General features: G+C 42.0%; 1 protein-coding gene across 3 annotated transcripts in view; it reads left to right on the top strand.

Annotated features, from left to right (window-relative positions):
• The first annotated feature begins 4,336 nt into the window (after positions 1-4,336).
• The window catches only part of slc24a4b (solute carrier family 24 member 4b), a 38,684-nt gene continuing 15,673 nt past the window's right edge, over positions 4,337-27,347 (top strand). Inside the window, exons 1-9 of one of the 3 annotated variants that reach the window (XM_047573758.1) lie at positions 4,337-5,447; positions 12,034-12,141; positions 24,129-24,205; positions 25,973-26,047; positions 26,132-26,216; positions 26,314-26,417; positions 26,768-26,842; positions 26,947-26,972; positions 27,091-27,144. In XM_047573758.1, coding sequence (XP_047429714.1) covers positions 5,285-5,447; positions 12,034-12,141; positions 24,129-24,205; positions 25,973-26,047; positions 26,132-26,216; positions 26,314-26,417; positions 26,768-26,842; positions 26,947-26,972; positions 27,091-27,144 — 767 coding nt within the window. In that variant the 5' untranslated portion in view covers positions 4,337-5,284. The remainder of the gene's footprint in view (positions 5,448-12,033; positions 12,142-24,128; positions 24,206-25,972; positions 26,048-26,131; positions 26,217-26,313; positions 26,418-26,767; positions 26,843-26,946; positions 26,973-27,090; positions 27,145-27,347) is intronic. The other 2 variants (XM_047573757.1, XM_047573759.1) reach the window with 2 other exon arrangements.

Here is a 27,347-nt window from a genome sequence, read left to right as displayed (position 1 = left end):
CAGTTTACTGTGACTCTTTCTTCATTCATTGCTCCCTATAATATTACAAACTTACTGTTTAAAAAAAAGGCTGTTGTCTTATTTAAGGCAATTTTTGATGGACGATAGCAATACATGCTACGCTTATTGAATTCGAAGCCAACTTTGTTTGTTTAAAGCTTTTAATGTGACGCTGCAGATGTAGGAAACATTCTTAGCATTAGCAATTTTAGCAATTAGCATGTATATCCAGATATCTAACTTAATACAGGATTTTAATGATTTTTTTCACCAAGTTTTTTGGCACAGACACTACAAATATATAATGTAAAAATTAGCATAATGGTTGTTTCTGCTAGTATTTTATTCAAAAGCCCATTTTACATGACAAAATAGCTTCACAGCCACAAAGCCGCTAAGATAATGGTGTCACGCTTCCAATGTACTGCCCTTAAAGCCTGGATCTTAATCACTGAATTAGACCAGTGAACAAACTACATGAATCACTGCAGCAGAAAAAGCTGAAATGATCAACGCTGAGTCAAACGGCAGATGTTGTGCAACAATCATACAGTTCATTGTTAACACACTTGACATCAAGTCATTAGTGATCTGCCGTGCAAAGACGTGACAAATGCGTGGCATTTGTATCAAACAACACGTTTACTTTACTCCGACTGCTCATTTTGACATCTGCCCACATGAAAACACTCCTACAAAGCCAGTCTCTCTCCATCCCTGCAGCTAAACCCGCAGTTCACACACACATTATTATCACTGCCGCAGAACAGGAGCCATTCACCGCATCCTGGAGAAGGCTAAGGAGGCCATGTGTATGTTTGACTGAGGCAGGGAGTGTAAAGCAGTGGCTAAATCTCTGTAAGCAGGCCCTGGCAATGCTCTGCGATTGCCTGCCTACTGTGTGGGCAGGGGCCTGGAGGGGACTAATCCCCTGGCATGGGCACGAGTCACACATGTTGATGTGTATGTGTGTGTGTCTGTGCATGCAGAAGGCCCAAGCTGCCGGATAAAGACAAGACCTGGCCACAGATTTTAAAAAAAAAGAAGCCCCGAGTAATGAGCAGCAACGCCTTCCATGTTTAACTAGCACCCTTCAGACAACGTCTTGGATGCTTCTTAGAGACGACGGGCAGATGTTTTTGGACGGCTGCCTCGTACTGCACAGACAGGGACAGTCCTGGTCTTACATAACTTCAGGCTGCAGGAGATTGAGTGGAGTGTGGGGCCTTTGACCCTTACATGCTGCTCGGTTTTTGCCTAAGTGGTGACGGTAAAATCTTGACATGTTGTTTCAGCCCGTCAACCTGTGCGTGTAGATGCTGTGAGGGTGCAGGAGCTTTCCTGTCTGTTATCTTGGCAGCTAAGGTCACCTGCCGCAGGTCTGGAGGCAGCAAGAGCAAGAGCAAGAGCGTGCTCTGCAGCCTCGCATATCAACAGCGGCGTCTTTGTAAGTGGAAGACAAAGTTGCATTCAAGGAATAGTTTGATGTTTTGTTTTCTTGCATAGAGAGGATAAGTTGCTGTTATCTTATGTTTATGTGGGATGTTTACTCTGTTCCCAAGAAAACTTCATGTGGTCTGAGGTCTTTCATAAGATAAGATAGGCCTTTATTCATCCCACAATGGGGAAATTGTCATTGTTAACAGCTGCAGGGACATTCAGCATCACAGACAGTGCACACAGTGCACATATGGGTGGACTAAATAATAAAATATAATAATGTATATATATATATATATATATATACATACATATTCACACATCTCCATTGGAGAGGATGCAGACAGTATAAAAAATGTAATATGTACATGGTGTTAGGAGGAGTATTGCACATACATTCACAGTAACAGTAATATGGTACGTCAACCAGCAGCAGGTTACCTTAGCTTAGCCTTATAGTCCAAAATTTATGTATAAATTCCTGTGAAATAACAGTTTAGTGCTTTTACAATCTTAAAAACCCTAACATGTCAACCAATAAACATAAATTGCAGAGATATGTATGTTATGCAACTACGCTACCTTTGGATAGAAACTGGCTAGCTGTTTATGCTAATCTGCATTTTTATTTACATTAAGCTACTCAGTTGTTAGCGTGCTAAACCGTTCACTTTGATGGCCCCTAGACACCAGCGTGTTAGCTCAGCATGTCCCAAATTTTAAATAGTAACTTATGTGAAACAACAAGTTGTTGCTTTTGCAGTCTTAAAAACCTTAACTTGTCAACCAATAAACATAAATTGCAGGGATAAGTGGAGTTAAGTAAATGTGTTTCCTTTGGGTAGAAACTGGCTAACTGTTTATGCTAATCTGCTGACGTTTTTGTAAATTGACAAGGTGGACGGTAAGTTGATATATTGTATTTTTGTTTGTCTACATAATTTTAATCTGTCCCAGGAAACAGTCGGTGTTGCCAATGGCCTCATCCTTTCATTATGCATTTGTATTTACATTAAGCTACTCAGTTGTTAGCATGCTAAACTGTTTGCTTTGATGGCCCATAGACACCAATGGGTTAGCTTAGCTTAGTGTTATATCCCAAATTTTAAATAGTAAAAATGTGAAACAACAACTTGTTGCTTTGATAGTCTTAAAAAGACCTTAACTTGAGTTCGCCAACTATAAACTTAACTGTGGCAGTTTATTTAACTGTGCTTCCTTTGGATTGAAACTGACTTGCCGTTTTTTCCTGTCTTACTGATTTTGTGCTCATCTGCTGACATTTTCAGAAATGGCAGAGATGGACGGTAAGTTGACATATTGTATTTTTGATTTATACAGTTGTCTTCATAATTGTTTAATGTGTGTCAGGAAATTGTTGATTTTCCCAACAACCTCATACTTCAATTGTGCCATTGTATTTCCTGCATTTAGTTACTCAGTCATTAGCTTGTTAAACTGTTAGCTAAATGGCTTCTACTTGCTAACAGTTGCTAACAGTGTTCACAAGACTTTTAGGATCAGGCATGTTGTGGACGTGACTTTCCATATTGAGACCAAGCTTAGTACTTCTATGTGAAGACAACAAACAGTAAATATGGAGCTGCAACCACCAGCAGCTCAGTTTAGCTTAGCATTGAGCTGTTAAGCAACAACCACTTATTTCATTAAATCAATCTTAAACCCCCAACCTTTTAATAATTGAACTTAATTGGTGATTGCAGGTGGTGTTTATTTTACTGTGCTGTGGAGAACCTGGCTTACTGTTTTCCCCTGCTTCCAGATTTTATGCTAAGCTAAGCTGATCTCCTCAGCTAACTCTTGGCAAGAAAGCGCATTTTCCAAAGCGTGCAACTATTTCTTTAAAGTTTTTGCAAATGGAAACATTGTCAGCTCTTAAGTCTATTAAAAGTTCAACAGTGGGAAGTAACTCAATTACTCCAGGAGCAGTCTATAAATACAGCTGCTTAAAAACAGAGGGGATCTGAATTAGAGCAAACAGCAGGGCAGTGGGGGTTTTCTCCCCAACACTGCTGCAGAATTTAATGAAGTAATGAGAGTTCAACTTTGCAACAAACAACACTGAATTTGTGTTCCTTGCACTGGGTTTGAGAACAATAGAACTGTGATGTTTGGTATGGTCCCTGTACTCACAACATTACGTTTCATATTGATCTTCACATACAGATGTACAGATGCAGAGTCTGGGGAATATCCATTTCCAATTAGGTGCCTTAAGGTGCAACCAAGTGACAACTCCAGTTAAGAACACATAACGCAAAATAATAGGTGCTCAGTGACACCTGACCTTCACCAATCACATGCCACTGAGCCTGCAGGACTCTGCAGGGTCCTCAGTCGGGCTTGTGTGGGTGACACACTTGTGAGGCTGCCAACCATCAACACTAATTGCGGTTGTAGCTGAGGCCAAATCCAGCTCCAGTCAGCATTAGAGGCTGACACGTCAAAAATTATGAGCTATGTTCTTTCATATTACTGAGTGTACAATTGATTTTTCTTTAACTGTTTGCTTTGTAGTGATCACTGACTGTTGGACATATTTTACCCACGTTTAATTTACTGCAGACGCAAAGGTCCCCAACACATTATTCATTTCCGCAGGACCAACAGCCCTGTTTGTGTGAGGCAATTTTCCGAAGAGCAAAATGCACAAGCCATTATATTGTTGGCACAAAGAACCTTTAGGCAATGAGAAATTATTTCATGGTGGGAGACTTTGACTTTGGAATGAGGTTTAGGCATTGATGCCCGTGAGGAGCCGGGAGATCTATAACCTCAATTATTCAGCGTGATGTCAAAATGTGGAGGACAGGTGACTTGTGGGCCGGTTATTAAAGGGGCTGTGCTCTGGACCCAGAAAGATATGAGATTTGGTATTTTCATGACGGGGCGGTGCGGACGCGGGTGCTCTGGCTTCTCCGGTGGCGTGATTGGGGTCGGCGATGGTCAACGTTTAAACTCAAGGCGAGAAATAATAGTGGACGGGTGAAAGATCGCGGGACTCCAGGGTCCGGAGTGATCGATGAGCAGCTGCCCGCCGGTTTGAAGGTACGCCGGAGAGAGACAAAAGACTTCTCACTGGCTGTTTGCACATGCGGCACTCGGGGAAAGTTAAAGGAGCCCCGTCTCATTGGAGCGGATGAAGGGCACACAGTAGGAAGCAGCTGATTGTCCGCTCTCATCATCAGCACGGCTTTCTCTGCACTGAGGAGGAATTCATGTGGAGGGGGAGGCGCCGGAGAGAGGCGAGCGGCACGACTGCTGCCCGAATTTAACAATTAACCTTGATGAACACAGATTGGTTTCACTTAAACGGACGCAGGTGCTCGGGGTTCGCGAAACGGCGCAGCTGAGCAGTTCCGCGTTTACGCCTGACGCATTTTATGCTAAATACAGAAACTACAGAGAATATTGCAGCTGGTATTGTTATTTTTTTTTTATTTTATTTTTTTTTGCCACGGGACAGGATGCATGTTACAATGGCAGCCCGCCCGATACACATAACGCTGGAAAATCCCAATTCAGGAGCACCGCTGAATTGATTCGGAGACCTTTATCGGAATTTGACCGTCGTGTCATTGCCGAGTCCACCAGTCCCAGCAGCTGAAAGGCATCCTCTCAGCGGCGGAGACAAGACAGGAGGGGGGGAAAGCTGTCCGCTTCACTACTCTCCCTCCATCTGCGCACTGGACGGCTTGAAATGAGGACCACATCCCGGCTGTGTTCCGTGTGAAGAAGCAAACGGGGCGGCAGTTTCTTCGGATCTCTCAAGGACGCAAAAAAAAAAAAAAAAAAAAAGTGGCCGCCGGCCGAGCTGCGAATCATGGAGCGGGACGACACCGACGCCGTGAGCCCGTCCAAAAAGACAATAATTGCGAAGATATTCAAAGTTCGCAAAAGGAGGGAGATGTTGTTCGTCCAGGTGTGCTTTATCTGCAGTGTCCTCTTCGTGGCGTGGAGCATGTCGGCGCTGTTGACCAAGACAGGTGAGTTGCGGGGAGAGACGTCCACCGGGGGTTTGGGATGTGGAGAGCCGAGCGCGGAGCGCCTCAGAAATCTGCAGTGTAATCATGCACTCACATGCACCACCGTGTATATTAAATGTAATTATCGACACATCGATCACACAAACCGAGCACGAGGCTTTAATGTCAAGGGCATAGCGTCAAGACATTGCATTTTCAAATGGGAGCAGCTCCAAAATGCGTATGCGACGCTTCTGGTTGTGGTATTCCCCTTCCATGTAGGTGAAGTGTGTAGTTTGCATTAAATATCGTGCCTTTGATGTTTCTGGGCCATCATGCCTTAGAGAAAGTAAGCTGCACATGTTGTCAGGGTTCCTTTTTTTTTTCTTTTACAGTCTCAATGTTGGAGTATACATGCGTCTGTTAGACCGTATGCCGCAGTGTGCGCGCCGTGGCAGCGGCACGTTTTTTAAATTGAGAGCCAGCCTAGTAATTACAGCGCACCGCATGCACAGCAGCGATCGTGTAAGAGATGGACCTCAGAACGAACGCGCTTTTTTTTCTTTTTGGTGTTTTTTTTTTTTTTTCTCCTCTCTCCCCCATCTCCACCAAATCTGTCTTTTTGGCGCCTCGTCAGTCACACTACACAAGAGCTCAGGATCGTGCTGGCATCATCGCGGTCTGGCCCGGGGCTTCACACACCATTGCACACTGGATAACGAGAAATATCACGCTTCCAGGTTCGGGATGGTGATCGAGGCATGCCGATTTCACTCGAGGCCACCGATGATGAGTCAAAGAGAAAGCGGGGGTTGATTTTTCTTTTTTTCTTTTTTTTTCTTCTTCATCTTCTTCTTCTCCGGATGTTGCAATATTCATGGCTAGTGTCAAGAGGTGCGCGCTGAGCAAACATTTCAAATGGCTGATCAACGCGTGATGCTTGCGATGCCCCCGTACAGGCGCACACACGCACTCCAAACGACATGCCCATCCTCATGCACACATGTCAAAAAAAAAAAAACTCACCGCGGGCCCGAGCATCCCACACAGCCTCACACAGTTATGTAATCTATGGGCCAACCTTGACATTTCACTGGTGAAGAATGATATCTGACACACCACTGGGATCATAGGTTAACTGTACAAAACACACCCCAAGGATTGTTCTGTTCACAAGGAAGGGACAAGAAGAGAGTGTGCAGTGCCAGCACGAATTATGTCAGCATCTGCAGAGAAGGGGACTTAATTCTGAATTTTAAATAAGTTTGTCTTTGCGGGAAAAGAGGCAGTTTATGTGTTTTCGCTTTTTGAGCTCTCCCCATAAGCTTCAGCGCCGGACCCCCTTGTGGGATCTGCCTATTTACATACGCCAAGCAGCTGTAAATTCACCACGACCACCTCCTGACTGGTCTCCAATGGCCATATCAGGAGTTTTATTAATTACATTAAAAACAACAAGAGGCTTAAAAGATTATTCTGGAACGATATCATACAGACGAGTACAAATCTCTTATCTCCAAAGTAAGCCCCCTTGGTCACTAATGGTCTGTCTTTTTGTTTTTTGTTTTTTATCTAATCAAGTTTGCCTGACCTGTCATGTGAACCCATTTGTCATGTGAATTTGACCAGCTGCTGCAATGGTGGTATTTCAAGGTGACATGCTATAGAAGAGGGGAAAAGCAAAAAAAAAAAAAATGAATTCCCCTCTGAACTGTGAGACCCAAAGCATAATCAAATCTGTCTAATTGAAGAGCTGCGGCCGGCCTCATCATTCCAGCGTCACAACCGCAACGAGCATTTGTCGTGTCACAGTCAACTTGCCCCGCGTTTGATTGACAGTAGTATGTGGGGAGTGATAATGTGCTGAAAGGCCCAGATGGATGGGATTTGATGTACTACTCCAGGGTTACAGCTCCATGAAGAGGGGTGGGGCGCAACATGGCGTCACGCATGCTGATCGGGCTGCGTGTATTTGTGTGTGTGATGAAGCACCACATGGGAGACGGGAACAGGTGTTTGGAGAAGCGGGGCAGGGCTGAGCTCTGACAGGTAGCCGCAGCAGCCCGACTGTGATGACTGAAAGTGTGTGTGTGTGTGTGTGTGTGTGTGTGTGTGTGTGTGTGTGTGTGTGTGTGTGTGTGTGTGTGTGTGTGTGTGTGTCGTAGATTGAGATGCTTTAGATGAAAGGAAGGTGAATTTCTATGAGCTTGTACATGGCGTCATGAGATTGATGGATGGTCGTCCTTGGTCCATTTCCCTCCTGAGCTGATTGAACAGAGCTGGAGGATGACATTACCCCAGCGCCATTATTGCTTGTCCAGTATGTCCCTCTGCTGTATATATTATATAGTATAAAAATGTAGAGGTGTAGTTACAGCCTTTTTAATCCGTTCTAGATTTTTTTTTTATATCGATTTGAATGGCCATTAGGGCTGCTGTTACTGTGCACATTTAGCCTTTTAGGTTCGCTTTACAGTACGTAGACAATGTAACACACAGGGAAAATGACAAAGGCTGATCCTTATGGCAGCCCAAAAGGATAAAACGCAAGAAATGCAAAATTAACTTCCTCAGTAGCTAATTTCACTAACTGATTTGGGTTAGTTGTTATGTAACTCCCTGCTTACATCATATTAAAATGACCTTCTACAGTATGATGTGAAAATGCTAAGGTAAAAGTTTTGGATTGGCACAATGTGTCCTGGTTAGATCAAAGTTTGATGTAAAATAAATACACTCACTTAGGTCAAATGATTGGCGTGACTGTTGGCGTGGTAACAATAATCTACATGAGTAAGGAACTGTCACGATTAAAAATTACTCGCCCTTTGCTTCAGTCTTAACTACTACAACTACTGGTCACTTGTATTGTTTATGGGGCATTTCCTAAAAAGACTCATGCCTTCTCTCTTACAAGAGGTGAAAGGTCGTTTGTGTGAAAGGATTGCTTGTGATCCCACTACGTTCAGTCTGTGGGGTTGTGCTGCAATTGTAGCCCAACAAACCATTTCCAGCACTGTAAATGTCATTTGTGTAAAACCTCAAAAGACTGTGAAAAATGTTGCTCACAAGTCTTATAGTGTAGACATTTTTATTATACCATTTCATCAGTAATTTTCTGGTAATGGGCTTATAATTGGCTTCCTCCTCGCAGCCTTTATACTAAAACCTCTCAGCCTCTCAAGACACGCTGACCTCTTCACCCCTACAAACATGGAAAAAATAAATTGGAATCAAATGTTAATTCAGCATAGGGTCAAGTCCAATCATTACCTTAATTAATGATGGTCTCTTATTTAAAATGTGAACATGCATCTAAAGTGACCTCCAGCTCAGAGGATTCAGTCAGCAAAGCAATGACAGTGTAAGCTGTGGCATTTTAGGATGTAAAGTATTTTTTTCGGGGGGGGGGGTATTTTGCTTGTTAGTTGATTAAAATGGTTGATCAGATCCAGCTCACCACAAAGACGAATCAAGTAATTGGCCCTTTTCCCTGTCCACCAAACTCCAGTGAAAATCCTTGAAATCTGTGAGACTTCCTTAAAAAACTAACAAGGATTAATCAAGGATAGTAGCAGCCTTTTGAAAATCAAAACGGGGACATTTAAAAAAACAAGCAGACGATTTGTCAAGACATAAGAGAAGACACCACCCAAACAGTAGATGGCCTTGTGTGTTTTTTTGCCAGTTGGGTTAATTTTTGTTTCTACTTGCTACTTAACTTAACACAATGGCGACAGAAACAAAAATTTCAGCAAAGAGGAGTCATACAAATGCAAATTTTATCTCCGAACCTCCTCTGTTAACCTTTTCTCAATGTGTTCTGTCATTATTGATCCAAAACAATCAATTTGAAAATTGCGGAGATGGAGAAGCAGCTGGAAATACTAAAACAGAAATGCGCTACTATCGAGCGAATCAATCACAGGTCTTGCGGTCTATGTCGTCGTGACGAGTAGTTGCAAGTCAGGCTATGGTGACCAGGTCTGGATTGTCACTATAGCTAGACCGTAAAATTGACACAGGAGTACAAACTGTCTGCGTAGAAGTATTGACACAATCGCATCTTTGTTTGGCGGCAAGAGTGTCGTATGTTGAACAGCACATGTCCAGTAACCTCGCCTCACCCTTTCAGTGTTTAGAGTTTTCAAAGCGGTTCCACATATGCCTACTTATACAAATTGCGTTTAGACGGACTGTTCTGCACAAAGTTTTCTAAACCTTAAATAATCCATCATGTGTGACCCAGTTTATTGTCTAAATGTGAAAGTTCAGCCCCTGGGCCTTCGTCGGATCACAAGCCATCTCTTGGCGCACACTCACGTGTTTGGTCTTTCCTGGCCTTTAATGTTCTTCCACTGACATCACATTGGACAGAATTGTTTTTGATGTGAATTGCTGGAGCAAAACTAAACATAAAGGAAAGGCCAAAGGAAAGGAGACTGTACATGTGTAAAAACGGAGCTGGTTAGTAAGGAACAGGTTGGAGTGATGACTGGAGGGTTGGGTCTTTTAGGAAGCAGCTGCAGTCGCCTTGTATCCAATCTGTTTAACCAGTGCCTGCTGATCTTCAGGCTGTCCTAAGTACACTGGACTGAAAGCTATGAGTGAGATTATTTGTCTGTCACTACACTGATAATACAACTTAGGGTTAAATAGAGCATTTTGGAAACAAACAACTGGGAGCTGACAGAGTAGAAAATGACTGATAATACATAAAACGCACAGATTTAACTTTCTTTCTGATCCTGGATTATCATCACCTGCTGACGCAGTGTCTTTCAGATCCTTCCTTTCCTCGAGTTTACCTTCAGCTTTGAATGTTTCATCTTTCTCATGAACAGCAGGCAACACTGATAAACACATTTTACTATGCACCCTTTGTTGTACACAAAAGTTAAATGGGAGTAAATCTTAGATGTACATTTGCTAGGTGGCAAAAAACAAATTTCTGAATGAATGCTAATATTGTTCTGTGTATGCTGTGTGTAAATGAACCAATGACACAGATTTACTAAACAACTTTCGAGGGCTGTTGATCCATCAAATGCTCCGTTGACAAGATTTCCTCCATCCAATTCGATTCTGATTCGATTTTGGTTAGACTGCATGACTTTCACGAGGGTTTTAAATATGGTCCGATAAGAGGACGTGTTTAACTGTCACAAAGTATCATTTGAAATAGAACTGACAACGTGGTTCTTCCTGACCACTACTTAAATTTGACCAACAAATGGAATGGGACGTCTAATCTGGTGAATAGTTTTTGAAGCAAAAAATATACAGCTTCCCTCATTTTTAAACTACTACCATGTGAAAACTTTCTGGTTTTCTTTGCTCTGTGACATTAAACCAAATACCACTGGGTTTTATAATGCTGGTTGGTTTAAAAAAAAGGGGGAAATTGGAGACATGGGTAAACTTGGTTTAAAAAATTCTCAAATATTTTGATAACAGGGTAGAAGGCCAGGGTTAAAATAAATACACCCGCTGAGGTTAAATTATCTTTGTTGGCATGGTAGAAATGATCAACTTGGGTAAGAAACCATCACGATTAAGAAAAACTACGTGAACCCGTGACAAAGCCCAATGTTTTGTCAACCCATCCATCCACCCAGACCTCCTCCGGGACTTTGTAGCTTCAAAATATTTGTTAGATGAATTAAAAAATAATCTTGGCACTACTTTACACGTTTGACATTTCTGTGATCCTGTGTAATCCTCATCAGGCAACAATATGATAAAATTTTACCGGTATAGGATTACTGTTGTCTGTAATTAAGTATTCAAGCAGCTGATGTTCTTCAGTTTAAGCAGCATTTGTCTTTTTGATCTTGGCGTGCATGTCAAGGGAAATTAGCTGGTAGTGGTAAGGAGACACATCACATGATCTACACATTTATTGACATCCTGGGAGTTAAATGCTCCTTAGAAAGTGTTTCATGATCATTGAGTAATCCATGACTTGGTTCCAGAGAGAGGAGTGTTATTGATAACCTGTAGCGTACATGAATTAAACTCAGACCATGACTCCTCAAGGGTATTCTCTAATGATGCGCTCATAATTGGCACGGAGCATCATGCGTTTAATCATCCTGTCTAAAGTTACTGGGGCCTCAATTCAACATTGTCTTTGAACGCGACATTTTCTGAAAACTGCACGTATAAAGTGCATCTCAGCTCATTGGTATGATTTTTACATAATAGAATTGGGACTTTTTTTTTTTCCTCCTCCCTGTCCTCATTACAGAGGCTTAAGAGCAGTTTAATGAAAAATGAGACTCCCACCCCGAAAACATAATGGCACAGCTGCATTTTGATGTGTTATCGCTGCTGCATGAAAAACGTCATCTCCACATAAATGAAAACTTTTAAAGGATTAAAGAAAAGCAACCTTGTTTGGATTATTGAGCGTGATCATGGAACATACTTTGCACTTACAGCGGCCATGTTAAGTTCTGAACGCGTTTCTAAAACGCGCAAAATGGAGCTTCAAGGTTTCCCTGCACAAAAATGAAAGGAGCACTCACCTCCGACATGACCTGTGCTGTGTTTATGTTCTTGTTTTGATAGTCAAATCTGTTTTTGTGTGTTTTTTCCGTTGCAGGTCATGGGATGACAGTGGAGACGCATCCGGACCTTGAACACTGGGGGAGGCGGCTTATGGCTTCACTGCCAGAAAATGAAACGGAGGACAAGAACTGTTCAGAGCCAGGTACGCTGTTCTGAAATGAGTCCAGATTTCTATGTTAGCGGTGGTTTATCTACCTACTCTCATCGGTTACGGCTCTATGCAGTTGTTTTATTTTCCAGCCACAGAGCCCTGATAAGTATACTTTATAAATAGACAAAATTGGGAGGTGAATGTAGTTCAGCATTAAGCAGATATTTAACCAGATATTTCCCTCAGGGGTTGCTGAACATGAAAAACAAATTGCAAATAAATCTTAATGTTACTCCATGTGTGTCGGTGTGGAAATAGGCAACTGCTGGCTAACATGTTTAACCCGGTGTTATCAAATGACCAAACGGTGCCGATTATACCAGGGTCTCCTCGTTGTATAGTCACTAAATCAAGCTTTTAGTTACTTCTTGATGTAAGATTTAGATTCTGTGTGACTTTGGTGCGTCAGCTCAGAAATGAGAAATTCGACCGTATCTAAAGATAAATGTGGTTTAAATGGGACATATCCTTTTAGAGTTGACGTGTTGATGCTTTTTTTGGATGTGCACTCCAAGTGAAAAAGTTTTGACACTCTATTTTTGTTGTTTTATACACAGTAGATTAATCCCAAAGTGATCAAAACTATGAAGGAACACAGTATCTCCTCAACAAAAGTCTTGGCCTCCTTTTGCTTTGAACAGCTTTGCACAGTCTTGGCATTCTCTCAATCAACTTGAGAGCTTGAGGTCGTCACCTGGGATGGTTTTCCAGCAGTCTTGTCGGAGTTCTTGAAGCGTTGAGCGCTCCGCGGTCCAGCTCATTCCAAACTGACTTAACCCGGTTCCTGGTCAGGTGATTGCAGAGGCTACGTCACTCCACTTCTCTCCTCCTGGGTCAAATTGCTCTTACGTAGCCCGTAGATGTGTTTGGGTCACACACATGAACTACACATGTGGTCACCTATTAATCATCTCGCAAAGACGTGGCGGTTGTAACCAAAAGTCTCATCTGGCTAAAGTCTAATATCCAAAATGTTTCTTGGCTAAGCATTTCTCTTCTTCTTCCTTTCTATTAGCTTCTGTGCAGTAATTCAACTGTGAAGGCCTCTGAACAACTGATGTAGATGTTTCTGCCACTTGAACTCTGAAGTGTATACGTGGGCTCTAAGCACCTGAGGCGGTGTTAATTTGTGGTTTCTGAGGCTGGTAATTGGTAATGAACTGGAGAAAAGTCTAAAACATAATGTCATCCTGTCTGTGTTCCTTCGCAGTCCTGATGTCTTCAAAGTTAATTTACAATGTAGAAAATAATAAAAAAAATGAATCAGAAGGTATGTCCAAACCATTGACTAGTGTATATCGGTCCTACTCAGTTTGGATCACTTGTGCTGTAATAAGCAAACAAAGGGCTATTAAAAGTGTCAGCTATTGATTATGTTAAACATCGTTGGAAATACTATTCTCTAGATATACTGGGCTGTATGCTGACACTGTCACTGACATCCGGATAATGTTAATGCTGTTTTTGTTAAATAAAATTATTGCATTACATTGCACAAGCAGAGGTAACAATGACAAGACGTCCTCCTTTCAGTCATTTGTTTTTCATTTCCATGTCATTTGAATGGACCCAGTCTGACCAGTTTTGTTTTTCAACACTGACTCAGAATCTTTCTGTGAATTCCTGCGTGACTCAGTGGGAAAAGAATGGCATTAAAGCTAAAGTTTAGTTCCATTGGCCACTTCTTATTTTTATTTATTTTATATATACTTGTGGTGTTGTCATATTGTCTGCTTGTAAAGAACTTTAGGGTCTACCTCCCTTAAAAGTCACAACGTTTAATTGTAGATTGAAAGAGTTATCACTGAGGGGAAAATATTAGTTTGCTGCATGCAGGAGATCACACTGCTGCATCACGAGTGACTCAGTGAGGACTAACAGACTATTACTTCATTAGTGGTCACAGCAGGCGCAATCTCTTAGGGATTAGTGAAATCATCTGCACAGTAACCTGCTATTTTACAGGTAAACAAGCATTTTACACCAAAGTGCTTAGTATTACATTAATTTAAATGTGAACCGTCCAAAAAAACAAAGTGCACATTAAGGTCTGAAGTGTCAAATGATGAGATCTAATCCTTTAAGACATCCTTTCTTTTTTGTAAAGAAAATCCGTTTGAAATATTTTCCACGCTGGACCCACCAGATCAAGCTTGACATTCCTCACATTTCTCACTGCCTGTAGTTATCCCACCACTGCTCAGCCTCGTCAGAGCAAAGCTGATCATATGACTTCATTGTTCTCGAGTCTTGGTCTCGTGAATAAGCCTTTTCATAGTTGGAGACTTCAGCTGACAGGTTGCTCTGATTTGGACAGTTGCGTGCAGTGGATCTGGTTCTGGCTGGAGCCGGATTTATTGTCCTTGGTTGGACCTGTATGTCAGTTTAACAGAAAAGATGATATTCTTTATTGTTACCTCACTGGTGTTGTGTAGTGTCGGGATGCTCTGTAGTGTCCCACCATGCAACACTGCATCCTAATCTGCTTGTGGTAGACCCATGAACTGAAACGTTAACAAGCTCAATGCTTCCTTCGAGCCTTTACTGCAGGTTTTTTTTTTTTTTTTTTTTTTTTTTTTTTTTTTGTGCTGTGTGTTGTCATCTTAGCTGAGCTCATACTTAACAGGAAAAGCAGTTCCTTAGGAGTATGTGAACACCCAGCACGTCAACAGTTCTTGACTATAAGTCTGTTTACTCCATGATCTCATAGACTTTACAAAGATGGACTGTGACAGAGCTGTATATTAAAGACAATCTGGCCAACTCAACTCATGGGCGCCGTGTTAGATACCTCGAAGGAAAGATTCTATAATATAACCCTATGGGGCGATGTTGAAGTAAATGTCTTATTTTCACCATTACCAGGCCTATAAATGTTATTGCCGGCATCTGTCAATAATTAAATACTCAGTGAAAATTAAACGGGTTTTACTGTTACTTAGTATTATCATTATAACATTAGCACGATAGCCATAAAAAGTAGTAGTAAGTAGTAGTATTAATAACCATGACAAAGTTACGTGTCAGTTAAATTTGTCTACATTGACATAAATTACACGCACACATTAGTTTCACAGTTTATATGATCGTAGCTGCTATTTTCTAAGCCTTTAGTCTAGATAACTAGCTAGCAGAAGGTTCGGTTAACTTCAGACTTTGATTTCTGAGATCAAGGTCCACATTAATGATGGTATGACTTTATTTTTCCTGTATAAAATCTTAACAAACATCAAAGAGAGACATTTACCTCACATAATAGGGAGAAATCATCTGACACCCAGTTCTTCCTTTTAATCTTATGCTCCCATAGCTTTTAATGTTTTTTGTTCACTGGGGAAATGGTGGAGTTTCGCCCGAGTTTTCCTGATCTTGTTCTGGAGCCGTAGGCTGAGCACTGTGGTATATTTTAACTTGTAATCTAGTTTTATTCTGTTATTGACACTTCTCTATGGGTGAATATTGGCCCATGAGACACGTGACCAACTCGGAACCAATCAACATAGTGGGATAGCTCAGACAGTCCATTCCCTAGTTGGCCAGACTCCCTCTAATATACGGCTCTGGACTGTGAGTAAGTAGAGCTCCCCCTGGTGTCTGGCTGCAGTATCGGTCATAAGCTCCACTTCCATGTTAATGGATGGGACTTTTTTTAATACTGATGCATGTTCCAAGGGTCAGTTTTTCAATTAAGATTAGTTTTAGTTATTTTACGCTATAGAAACAGGATGTGTTGTCATGATCACTATCAGCTGTCATGACAACCGCTGGTAAAGTGGTCCCGTAGGCCTGTGAGAATAGGGGGAAAAAAGTACAGTGTATTATCTAACATTTCTTTGTAACTGCTGGAGGTAGAGCAGAGTGTGGTATTAATCTAATGAAAACATGAGTGGGTCTCAAGTAAGTGTGGTCGGGTCATCGATAACACAGCTCTGCGTGGTACAGTCAGAGTGGAGCCAAATTTGCAAGAAGGTGATACCCGCACCACTGGGAAAATAGATGACTTTATTCATCCCCAAAGGGAAAGTAGGTCGTCATGGCAGTCCAGTATTGAATACAGTAGAATAAAATACTGAGGTGATAAAATACAGAATAATAGAATAAGATACCGAGGTAGCATCAGTTTGGCTAATACAATACAAGGGGGATGCATTGTCCATATTTGTATACAGTCTATTAGGGTGGCCAGATTTGAGTATGTTTAAAAAAAAAAAAAAAAAAAAAGAGGACCCCTCAGTGGGGTATACACAGAGAAATTCGATGTAAACTTGTTTGAGGCTCTAGTGCAGCAAAATCCCAGAGTTTGAAATTGACTATGACAAATTTTTAGGTCTCAAAAAAGACACATGTCTGGGGAAAAAAACGTCTGGTCACCCTACAGTCTGCATGTTCCACAAATGTAAACTTTATGAAGGTGTACAAGGATTGGTGTGTAACTGCAAACACAGAAGCAATCCGAACATTCAATTTCGCAGACACACATTCTGCTTGCATAAATATTAATTTTATGTACAGATTTTTATCTACAACTAATATGATCATGTGCTTTTTTAATTTTTTTATAAAGAGTTCTTTGCTTGGAAGTGCAAGTATTTGAACAGTAAACTAAATGTTATAAGTCAGAATAGTGCCAACCAATACCTCCACTCTTGTTTTCTTTCCATATTTGCTAGTTACAGCCCTCATTTAGCTTCTGTTTAGGGTTTCAAACAGTGTCTTCAGTATGAATGAGATCTGAACAGTTTCAGATGAATGTAAACACAAATGCAGATCATTTTAAAGGTTTCACTTTTTGTTGTACTTATAGGACAACCACTTGTTAATAGAGGTCTCTTAACAAACCAAGAAACTAAATAACCTTTTCATATTCAGCGCAAACCTGTTGAATAGTGAGACTGTGTTCTAGCAGTAGATACAAGTGGACTGTTTGAAATAGAGACATTTACTTCTGCTGGTAATTCTGCCATGATGTCTGGTTGAATTATTGCTAATGAAACCAAATCCTATCAGTGAAATGAGGAAATACGAATCAGGCAAAAAAAAAAAAATCTTGTTTACAAGCTTTCCCAAGTGAATAACCTTCTTGGTGAGGAGCGTAATCTTTCAGATGAATTGACGGTAATAACCGTTCTCATGCGGAGACGTGCGTTTGCGTCACAGATCGTTGCGTTTGTCTTGATTCCCCGTGCGCTTGTTTGTCCAGCGCTGATGATCCAGCAGCAGCAGCAGCCCTCAAGGGTAAAGTACTAACTGAGGACGGAGCGAGGCAAGACTGGATGAGAATTATTATGGGAGACTTCTGCTTTATGCTGAGTGTGCGCAACATCTGAAGCTCCGTTTAATTAGGCGTCTATTTGTGGGCTGCATAGATTACACTCAGCCAGCTCCGGCCTCTCTGTCTCTTCCTCATCATTATTCCTGTGATCAGCGAGGGAGCTCTTTTCTGCATTCATGGGGCGCTATCTGGTTGTTTTGCTTGTCCCGAGACGTGTGCGTCTCAGGCAGCCATTCATCATAAGTGCCTCTTTTATTGGCCTTTCAGTGATAACTCTTGGAACACACAAGGTACTGTCCAAACTACTATTTTATTTTTTTTTTTTTTGCATTCAGGCGTAATTATGAAGTATGCTTCCAGTCTACAGCGGACTAAACTGGAATCCAAGCGGCTGAAATCGCCGCTGAATTCTCTGCGGTTCACCACTGCATGCGGACCTTGAGTCACACTGCTGCATGAGATATATTTCCCTGCAGCGGTCCCACAGCAAAGGGAACAAATGCGCTTTTATTTCTCACCTAAACTTGGCAGTACATTTGAGTCTGAAATAATGACTGTTTTATTTCAGGATGTTTTTGTGAGTTCTTTCAGGCTGCATGGGAACATGATCAGAGATGAATGTTAGCAGGAAAACAACTTTTACACATTTTTAGATCTTTAGATGTGTTTCTTTCCTACGTGGGGAAGACTTATGCCAACTGTAGAGCACATAGAGCTGGAGAAAGGGTGGGGACACCATGGCTAATGCTCTGTAGGAGGAATAATTTGCCTTTAATAACATACTGCGAATACCATTTATTGAAAACCCCCACTTGAGTGGCATAATTGTCCCGGTAGAAGCAGATGGGCGGCACACAAAGTGGAAGTGAGCAACTAAGCAAAGGGTTTAGAACGGCTTGGATTGTTCTGTGAATTAATCCGCCGGGATTTGATTATAGTTGTTTTAGATACGGCACTAATCTGCTTGTGAGAGGCGCTGTAGGTGAGGAGAAACTGTGGCATATCACCTTGCTGCTTTGGTGTAAAAGTCTTTTTGGTGAGTTGCAGTTCCTGCTTCCAGGCAGGGAATTTTGGTGGCAACGCCAGGATAAAACCGCCAGCAGGTAGCAGCCGCGTCCACGTCGGGCCGCACGTTCATTAACTCGAGGGAAACACCAGAAGGAGGCTTTTTAAAAGGGAATTACACAAGCGGGGAGATTATGCTGCTGTGCATAATGGAAACTGACCTCGCTTTGCTTCTCGCTCGCATGCCAACACCGGAACAATGCAGCGGAGATGGGGAGCGCAGGCACGAGCACCTGCGCAGAGCACTTTCTCTGAGCTGTGCAGTTAAAAACACGCCTGACCTCTTTATGCATTTTTTTTTTCTCCCCTTCACACGGTTCCGCTTCCGATTTCCCCTTTTTCTCACTCATAAATTTTCATCCCGCCCTCCCTTTTCCAGCAACCTGGTTCGTTTTTTGTTAAAAACCGAGGCTGGAAATAACTTTTCGTCAGGTTTCAAAGCAGAACGGGTAGCTCTGCTCCGTGCCGTGCCGTGCCTCACCCTATGGGACTTTTTTTTTTCTCGCACACAGCCGAATACATATGCTTCCCAGCAGTGTTCGCTTTAGGTTATTGAACCAGGAGCACTGTGGTCCACCAACACTTTCACACAGTCGCACAAAGCCCAGCGGGGAATTCGTGCTCGGAGCAGTATAGTAACCGGAAAGCGAGAGTGTTCATGCAGGTGAAATTGCATGTGTTTAAGCGCTCACATGAGCATGTGAGAGCGTTTGTACATGTGATGTTTAAGCACGTAGAACTATTGACCTAAGAAGGATAATCACGCATGTTTCAGCTTAAAAATAGTTCCCACACTCATCCACAACTTTGTGTTCGATGTGGAGATTTCCCCCCGTAACTCGGCTCGTGATGTTGTCATCGCGTTTACAATAAACGCCGTCCGTCACGGCCGAGTCACGCCGCTCTCTGAGGTTTGCCGGAGCAAGATAATTATCTTGCTGGCTAATAATGACCCAGAGGAATCGTCGTCATCCTCCTCTGAAGAGCCTCTTCACTGCTGCACTGGAGTGCGTTCGGTTGTATTCAGTTAATGACCTGGCTGGTGTTTGTGTCGGTGCACGGGCTGTGACAGAAGGTAGCAGCAGGCTCTCTGCCAAAAGCACCTTGCACATGTCAATTTTTTTACTGGACTTTAACACTAGGTAGCATTCACTATTAAACTCATCCATTTAGCTTTATCAGTTGTAGACGACAGATGGGATCAGACCTTTGCATGATTCTCTCTGTGTATCTTTGGGAATAAACCAGCCTGCTCTCTGCACTGTCCTGCCCCTCGACATCTCTCTGGGACAACAGAAGGCACCAGATACTAATCACCATTATGTAACGTCCTCGTAATATCTAGAATATTACCAGATTATAGCATAGTAATTGCAGAAATGTAAAGAAAGGGTACCACGAGCTGGCTTTAATACATCATCAAATGAAGGTGACTAGTGTATCAAGCTTGACTAAAAACTGTAGAAACTGTTCTGTTTATGTACTTACGGGCTGATCAGGCTCAAATCGAACAAAGATTATGTTGAATAAAATCAGGAATTTGGCGTTAAATGTAGTCATGTTATCATTTGGCTGCCACCGCTCTCCAAATGCCTGAAAATAATTAAACACCGCTGAATTATTCAAGTTTATTTAGTCATGAATAAATAAAAGAGGCAAAGTAAGAGCAAATAAACCATTCTGTCTTTTGTGAAATCATTTGTACATGGCTGCCAATATTACAGAAAAAAAAAATGTAATGTACAAATGCAACATTTACGGGTGAGTAACTGTGCCGTATTTGTCACTACATGAATGCTTCAGGTCCGGTGACTCACGCTAAACTTTTATTGGTTCCCCTCATAAGACGTATTTAAGTTTTTATGCTTATCACTAATGACATAGAAATGGCGGGATAGTGGAGTACAATCTGGCCAACAAGCTAAAAAGCTGTCCTGTGCACTTTTTTTTTTTTTTTTTTTCTCTATCCCTCAATGACCCCAGTTTATGCAATGGTGGCCTCAAAGCATTAATGTAGGCTGTGGCAGCAGTCCTAAAATCCTCCCAACGCTCCTAGTGGGGCCTGTGTGTGGACTTCTAATTACTTCTGGGGTTGATAAGATGCGGCTTCAGAGAAGGATGAATAAAAGTGTTGCCAGTTTTTTAAGCAACATGGTCAACACACACACACACACACACACACACAAAAAACTTCTTCTGAAAGAGGCTTTTTGAAAACACATTTACCTGAAGATTTAGAAATCCTGTCCTAATGAATCGATTTGTCCGATGTTCAAGATGCCACGTTTGCGTGTAATTAAGACTTCAGTTTGTGTTTTCTTGAACTTAATGAAGACAAAGTATTCAAGATATGATACTATTAAAATGGACATGGTTTTCTCTTGGAGACTGTTTTTGGACACTTCCACAGACCAGATGATTGATCAGTGTAACTGTCAGATTAAACAAAGGTCTATTAATATTCATTAGTCGCAACCTGTACACAACAAACACCTTATTTTTTCCTTGATAAATGCTTATGACTCAAAAGTAAATCTAATAGAGGTCGTTTATTTCTGCAGCATACATCTGCAATGAATCACTTTTTATTTTTTATTTATTTTTTTGGTCTCTGTAGAAATGACACATGATTTGTCATTCTCTTTAAGAGCCTCATTTGAGATGCATCACTAAAGCAATCTGTCTGTCGTGTGTACGTCCCGCCGCGTCCCGTCCTTGTGTGGGGAATTGGCTGTGGAAGCACGTTGACGTCCGCTTTGACCTCTAGCGGCGAGGAGACGGGGACGACCCCCGCAGACGCTCCGTGGTTGAGTGTTTACAGGGACCGGGAGGTGACCCCTGCCTGCCTGTCATCGCTCTGCCGTCCCGGCGCTGCCGCCCTTTGAACACATTTCTGATCGCCTATTTTTAAGCCACTCTCAGCCGGAGCGGATTCCGTACAGTGGGAAGGGACAAAACCGAGTAACTAAAGAACCTGGATGGCTATGGCATTTAATTATTGATTAATGGAAGACCTGCAGGGCTGTTAACTGAACATGGAGGCAGGAGGTGGAAAGGCTCAATCTGCAGGAAATTCACACCTACTTCTTTTTTTTTTTTGTTTGTTTTGTTTGTTTTCAAAAGCTGTACAGGTAACCTTCTGCAGCTAGGATAATGTATGTTTGGTGTTTGGCCATGAGGTATCAGTGGGAGTTTAGCCTTCTGTATTGGCATCAGACAGTTTTCAATCACCTCTGAGGGCACAACTGGCAAATCCCGTAATTGATTGCACCTTCGCTGGAGGCGGTCGGCTTTTTCCGAAACCTTTCATTCAGCACATAAACCTGTCAGAAATGAAATGAGCTAAAGCCGGCGGCCACGCAGTCGATGCTGCTCTAAGATTTCAGCGTTGGCCAGGTGTTGCTCAGTTTCCCATTACATGTTAAGGTCATATTCTGCATGAATCATACATACATGGTTGTGTTATTCTGTCCCCTGATCTAATCTGGTGCAGTGAGTGTTGCACGTGTTAAATATCCTAAAAATTAAGCTTGGATTTGTTTGTCTTGCATCTTTAAAGTCTTCGTGCCATGGACAAAGAACACAATTTAGTTACAAAGATAACGTGTTGGACATATGGAGATAATGAATGTACCACATTTCCATTCATTTGCTGAATGAAATCCAGGACGAATGCTGTTGACTAAGCGAACTTGGACTAAATCCTGTGGAGTATTTGATTTGCCTGTTTTTTTATTTATTTTATTTAAATGCTCTGCATATTTTAATTGTATACATAAAAACAGGCATTTATTGAGGTGGGGACAGATGCATGTAGAGGTCTCAGGTAAGACTCCATGTGTGTCACAGGTGGAAATCCTGCAGACTGTGAAGAGATGGCGAGGTCTGTCGGTCAATCCACCACTTTAATGATCACTGAAGGAACTTCCATGCATTCGTCGTCCTCAGAGGATGAATGCATGAATCCTTTAAGGTGTCTAGATCTTTTCGTTTGTCATTGGCAGTGGTTTTGACGCAAATATCCAAATATCGTAGCTACAAATAACGGGCAGTGAAGAAATTTGCTAAACGCGTTCATGCTTCCTTCAAGATAATTAGCCGTACTTTTAGTAAGTGCTAGTTTGCTGATGAGCTACACTTAAAATGGCAAATGAAACCGCCATTTATTTATTTATTCAATCTGGTAGAGATTTATTCAGAACAGCAGGAACTATTATATTATACTATTATTATTATTATTGGTTTATTGAATTGGGACAATGCACATTAATCAACATTCATGCGTTAGTCATCACTGTAAATGCGCCAGACTTGGCACAGATTTGTTGAAGACCTAAGCTTTAAAACAACAATCACACAATAGACAATTACAGAACCAGACACAGACGATGTCAAAACAAACCACGACTATGTTGGCATCCTTTTTGATTTTTGTTTTTTTTAGCATTTAGGCCAAATCATAGCTCTATGTCAGCACAGCCACTAGCTGTTAGCATTTATATCAGTTGGATGGTTTATCATGCCTGCAGGATATGAACTAGTTTGCTTGAAAAAATGTATATTTTTAAGTATTACACAATAAGCGTCTTATCTATTTCTTTGCTGATGTAAAATGTTGTACACAAATTCATAGCACCCAGAGGATGAATCCAGCAACTAAAGCCCCCATTTATCCATCTACTAAAGTAACAGGTTTAATTCATATTTGCGGCTTTGAGAAAAACATCTTGACAACTGTTGGACTGCTTTGAGATTTGTGATATACATTCATGTCCCTCGACATGGACTAATCACACTCAACAGTATTCGGTTTTGTGGTAATTACATAGCCAGCTAATTTCCCTTGGGGTGAATAAAGTATATCTATCTAATCCTAAAAGCATCATGATGAGGGGAGGTAAACATGTTGGCATACTAGCATTTTTATTTCTGTGCATGGATTAATGCAGCTAGGATAGTTGTAGCTTGTACAAGTTGCATGGTAGTAACGTAGCAGACCTTATTACAGTGGGAGAGGGGACGCGAGCTGGCGGGCCGGGCTCCAACAGGAGCAGGTCGGACAGAGGCCATTCCCTGCAGACGCTGGCTCTTGTCGGGGAGACGGCCGGCTTCTGTTTCCAGCCAGGTGCACCGTGGCCCCGTGGAGCGACCGCGCTTCCCGAGATCTGAGCCGTATGGCGGGAACCGCGATCTCGCTGTGTCCCAGCTGGAGCTCTGGATGACGGATGACAAGTCCTCGGCGCGAGAGTCTTTTCTGCTTGTTCGCGTTAATTCTGTATGACTTAAGGCTCTTAATATAGCACAAGGTTTTTTTTTACATCACGTCTGAGGAGACACGATGGGTGACTGGTGTTTTTCCTTGAATAGATATGAAGTCAAGAGTATTTAGAAATTTAATTTGATTTTCCAGCTTTTCTGACTTTGTGCATTTAAAATGTAAAGAGACGGATGAGAAGGAACAACGCAACCACACTAATTCAGTGTATGCCTTCTCGACTAACGTGGCACCCCAGGCCTGGGGCCTCAGAGTCCAATACCAATCGCACAAAGTCACACGTCCGTCTCTCAGGGTGGGGCAGGGGCATTACCTCACAGTCATGCCGCTGATGCGTGGTGACCGTGACATTTCCTCTCTCCTCAGCAATACACGAGTTCCCCAATGACCTTTTCACCAACAACGAACGAAAGTCTGGAGCCGTTCTGCTGCACATTGTGGCGGTAAGAGGAATTTTTTTTCTCCCCCCCTCTCTCAAAGAGACGCACCTGCATCAAATCACCTCATTCGCCAGTCAACCGCAGTTTACACCCAACCGTTATTTTCTTTTCCAGCTTTTGATGCCTGGAAGGTGTATAAAAGTTATAAAAGTGTGGCTCTGAGGACGCATGATCAGATTAAATTCATCCATGCAAACATTAATCTAGATGCTGAAAATACATGTATTTACTCAGGACAGACTAAAGAAGACGAGAGGAAAATGCATTTTTTATTTATTTTATTTTTTTTTTATCTTGCATCATAAAACAAATAGTGTTTAGCTTTCCAAGAGCAAAAAAGCAATATTTCCCAATACCCTTGGTGTCTGTTCACAAGGAGCCAGAACACAAATCAATACGAGCCGACAAATGTTATCAAAGAGCACAACTTCAACTGAAACGGCAGCAAATTTCCTCTTTAATTTCCCTCGGTTAATAAGGGAAAAATCAATTAAAACTTCAGTGAAAGTTTTAGCACTTTTATTGGGTCTTATGACTTGTAGTTACAAAAGTGTCCTGTTCACATTTAATAGGGCTTCTTTTCTACTAAACAAAAGGATTTCAAGTTAAATGGGGCATAATATAAATCATTAAAGAATCCAAATCCAAAGCTCTGCCTCTCTACTTCTGCGCCGCGAAAACAGGAAGTCGTCATTTCATTTTTCTCTCGAGGGAGACCTTGAACTGTGCAGCGTGTGTAGAGGGCCTCTTCAATTTGGTGTATTTTTAGTCGCAGATTAAATGTTAAGATGATTCATAAGAATAAGGCTTAAAACTGTTCTGCGTGGGTTTGAGCTTATTCTCTGTGTTAAGCTATTATAGTCTGAAAGTCAGTCGTGTTAAGCTCCATTGACCTGACATGAAGACAAGAGCAATTACCTTTTAATAAACATGTGAAGGAAATCATCATGTTTGATTTAAATGACTTTTTTTTTTTTAATAAAAAGGAAATTCAAACACTGTAGATTACAAAAAGAATAATCTCATAAAGCAGCCATGTTTTATCTTTATCTTAGAAACTCAAGTACTTTTAATTTTAGATTACAGGTATGATTAATGAGTTATTTTCTTGAAAACACCTTATCAAAAAACTGGAGCACACTTCTCCATAGAGCTGTATGTGGATGGTGTTCCACACACCAATGAATCCTTTAACACACAAACATTTTAAAATATGAGATCAAGATTTATTTCCTCGTCGGTTTAAATACGACTATTGGTTGCAATTAATCCAGTAAAATACACCTTGTTAGCTGTCTCCTGCTGCTGAGAAGAGAATAAAATGTGTGTGTGGGGGGGGGACTGTTCATATTTTACCGCAGTCCTGCACTGCCCCCTGTGGATAGCATAGAGCAGAGCACGTCTACCAGAGCTGGGCCTTGATGATGTCACACCTGATCTATAATTTATAGATCTGGCGTTCGCTGCTGAAACAGGCCGCCTCCTTCCCTCTCTCTCTCAGAGTATGCAGATCCCATTGATACGGTCTCTCACACTCCAAGGGGAAACGGCTCGTCACCGAATTGACATTTAATGCAGGCTGACTTTTAATTGGGTGCTGTGGTGCTTTGAGATTCCCCTTCACCCGTCCTCTAGCAGGAGAATATTTTACCCTGCCAAGGCTCTATTTGCTCAGTTAATTTCTGCCGATTAAAGATGTATCTATGCATTTGCCCTATCTATCTATCTTGTCCCATACGCACACTTAAACTCTGCTGATTCTGTGCGCAGACGCTCTACATGTTCCTGGCCCTCGCCATCACGTGCGACGAATACTTTGTGACATCGCTGGAGAAGATCTGCGAGGTACAGCAGAGTTCCACCCTTCTCAGTTTCGCCTCCACAGTTTCATCTTTGTAAACCAAACACCTCTACTTTTTACTCCTGCAGAAACTAGACCTGAGTGAAGATGTTGCAGGGGCCACATTCATGGCAGCTGGCAGCTCCGCTCCAGAGCTTTTTGCATCCGTCATTGGTACGCACCGACACAAACACACATGCAAATAACGTGCGCGCTCTCCCAGATGGCGGGTGTCGCCGCTGATTGTGACTGGCTGCCGGCTTGTGTGCAGGTGTCTTCATCACCCACGGCGACGTGGGGGTGGGGACCATCGTCGGCTCAGCGGTCTTCAACATCCTATGCATCATTGGCGTTTGTGGGATCTTCGCTGGACAGGTGTGTGTGCGTGTGAGAGGGAGAGAGAGGGAGTGACTTACTGCTGCGGCTGCATCCATCTCTTTATTTTTAGACTGCAGAGCAGCAGCAGCACATGTGTAGCAGATGTGTTTTGCTGAGGGGGGAAAACAAACCAGTTCTGAGAAAACTAACTGAAGCAGATGGCTTTAAGTGGAAACGGAGAACAAAACTCCTCAGGCGCAGACGCGTCATACATTTTTTATTCTCTAATCCCCTTTTTATTGAGCACCTTTAAACAAGCGCTCTCAATCACATGTATTAAACAAAACCAACTTCCCTAATATACACAGACCGCGTTAAGATGTATCTCAAATATCTGTGACCGTCAGGTGGTGATGCTGACCTGGTGGGCTGTTTTCAGGGACTCCTTCTACTACATCCTGTCTGTCCTGGCTTTGATTGCGGTAAATTGCTGGCTGCATTTATTAATGAACGCCAGATGTTGATTTTCTCTATGGATGCCATGTTTTTCTAACCTAAAAATGTTTTGCTTTATCTTTTTTTTCAGTTTATCTATGATGGGAAGATAGTTTGGTGAGTTATTTATTCAGTTACGCTGCAGATAAGACCTCACATAAGCTAAAAATGTCCTTTTTTTTATTTTTATTTTTTCAAAAGTGTGAACCTGAACTTCATCTCGTATCTTTCTCAGGTGGGAGAGCTTGGTGCTGGTAGTCATGTATGCAGGCTACATCCTCGTCATGAAGTGAGTTCTGCATATTCTAATTTAATCAGCCAACCGGCATGATGACACACTCCTCTTTACACTCTTAAACACCGACACCTGTGAGCTGATGAGGGCACTCGCAGTAGAACAGTGGGTTTCCAGCTGCAGGGGAGTGTCCCACTCATGTCCCCTGCCCAGATGTTGGCTGCAGATTCTGCCCTGGAGCTTTCTGGTGGAAAAAC

The sequence above is a fragment of the Mugil cephalus genome, chromosome 21 (assembly GCF_022458985.1).
Source record: "Mugil cephalus isolate CIBA_MC_2020 chromosome 21, CIBA_Mcephalus_1.1, whole genome shotgun sequence".
Taxonomy (NCBI): domain Eukaryota; kingdom Metazoa; phylum Chordata; class Actinopteri; order Mugiliformes; family Mugilidae; genus Mugil; species Mugil cephalus.
This window is presented reverse-complemented; position numbering and strand designations above follow the sequence as displayed.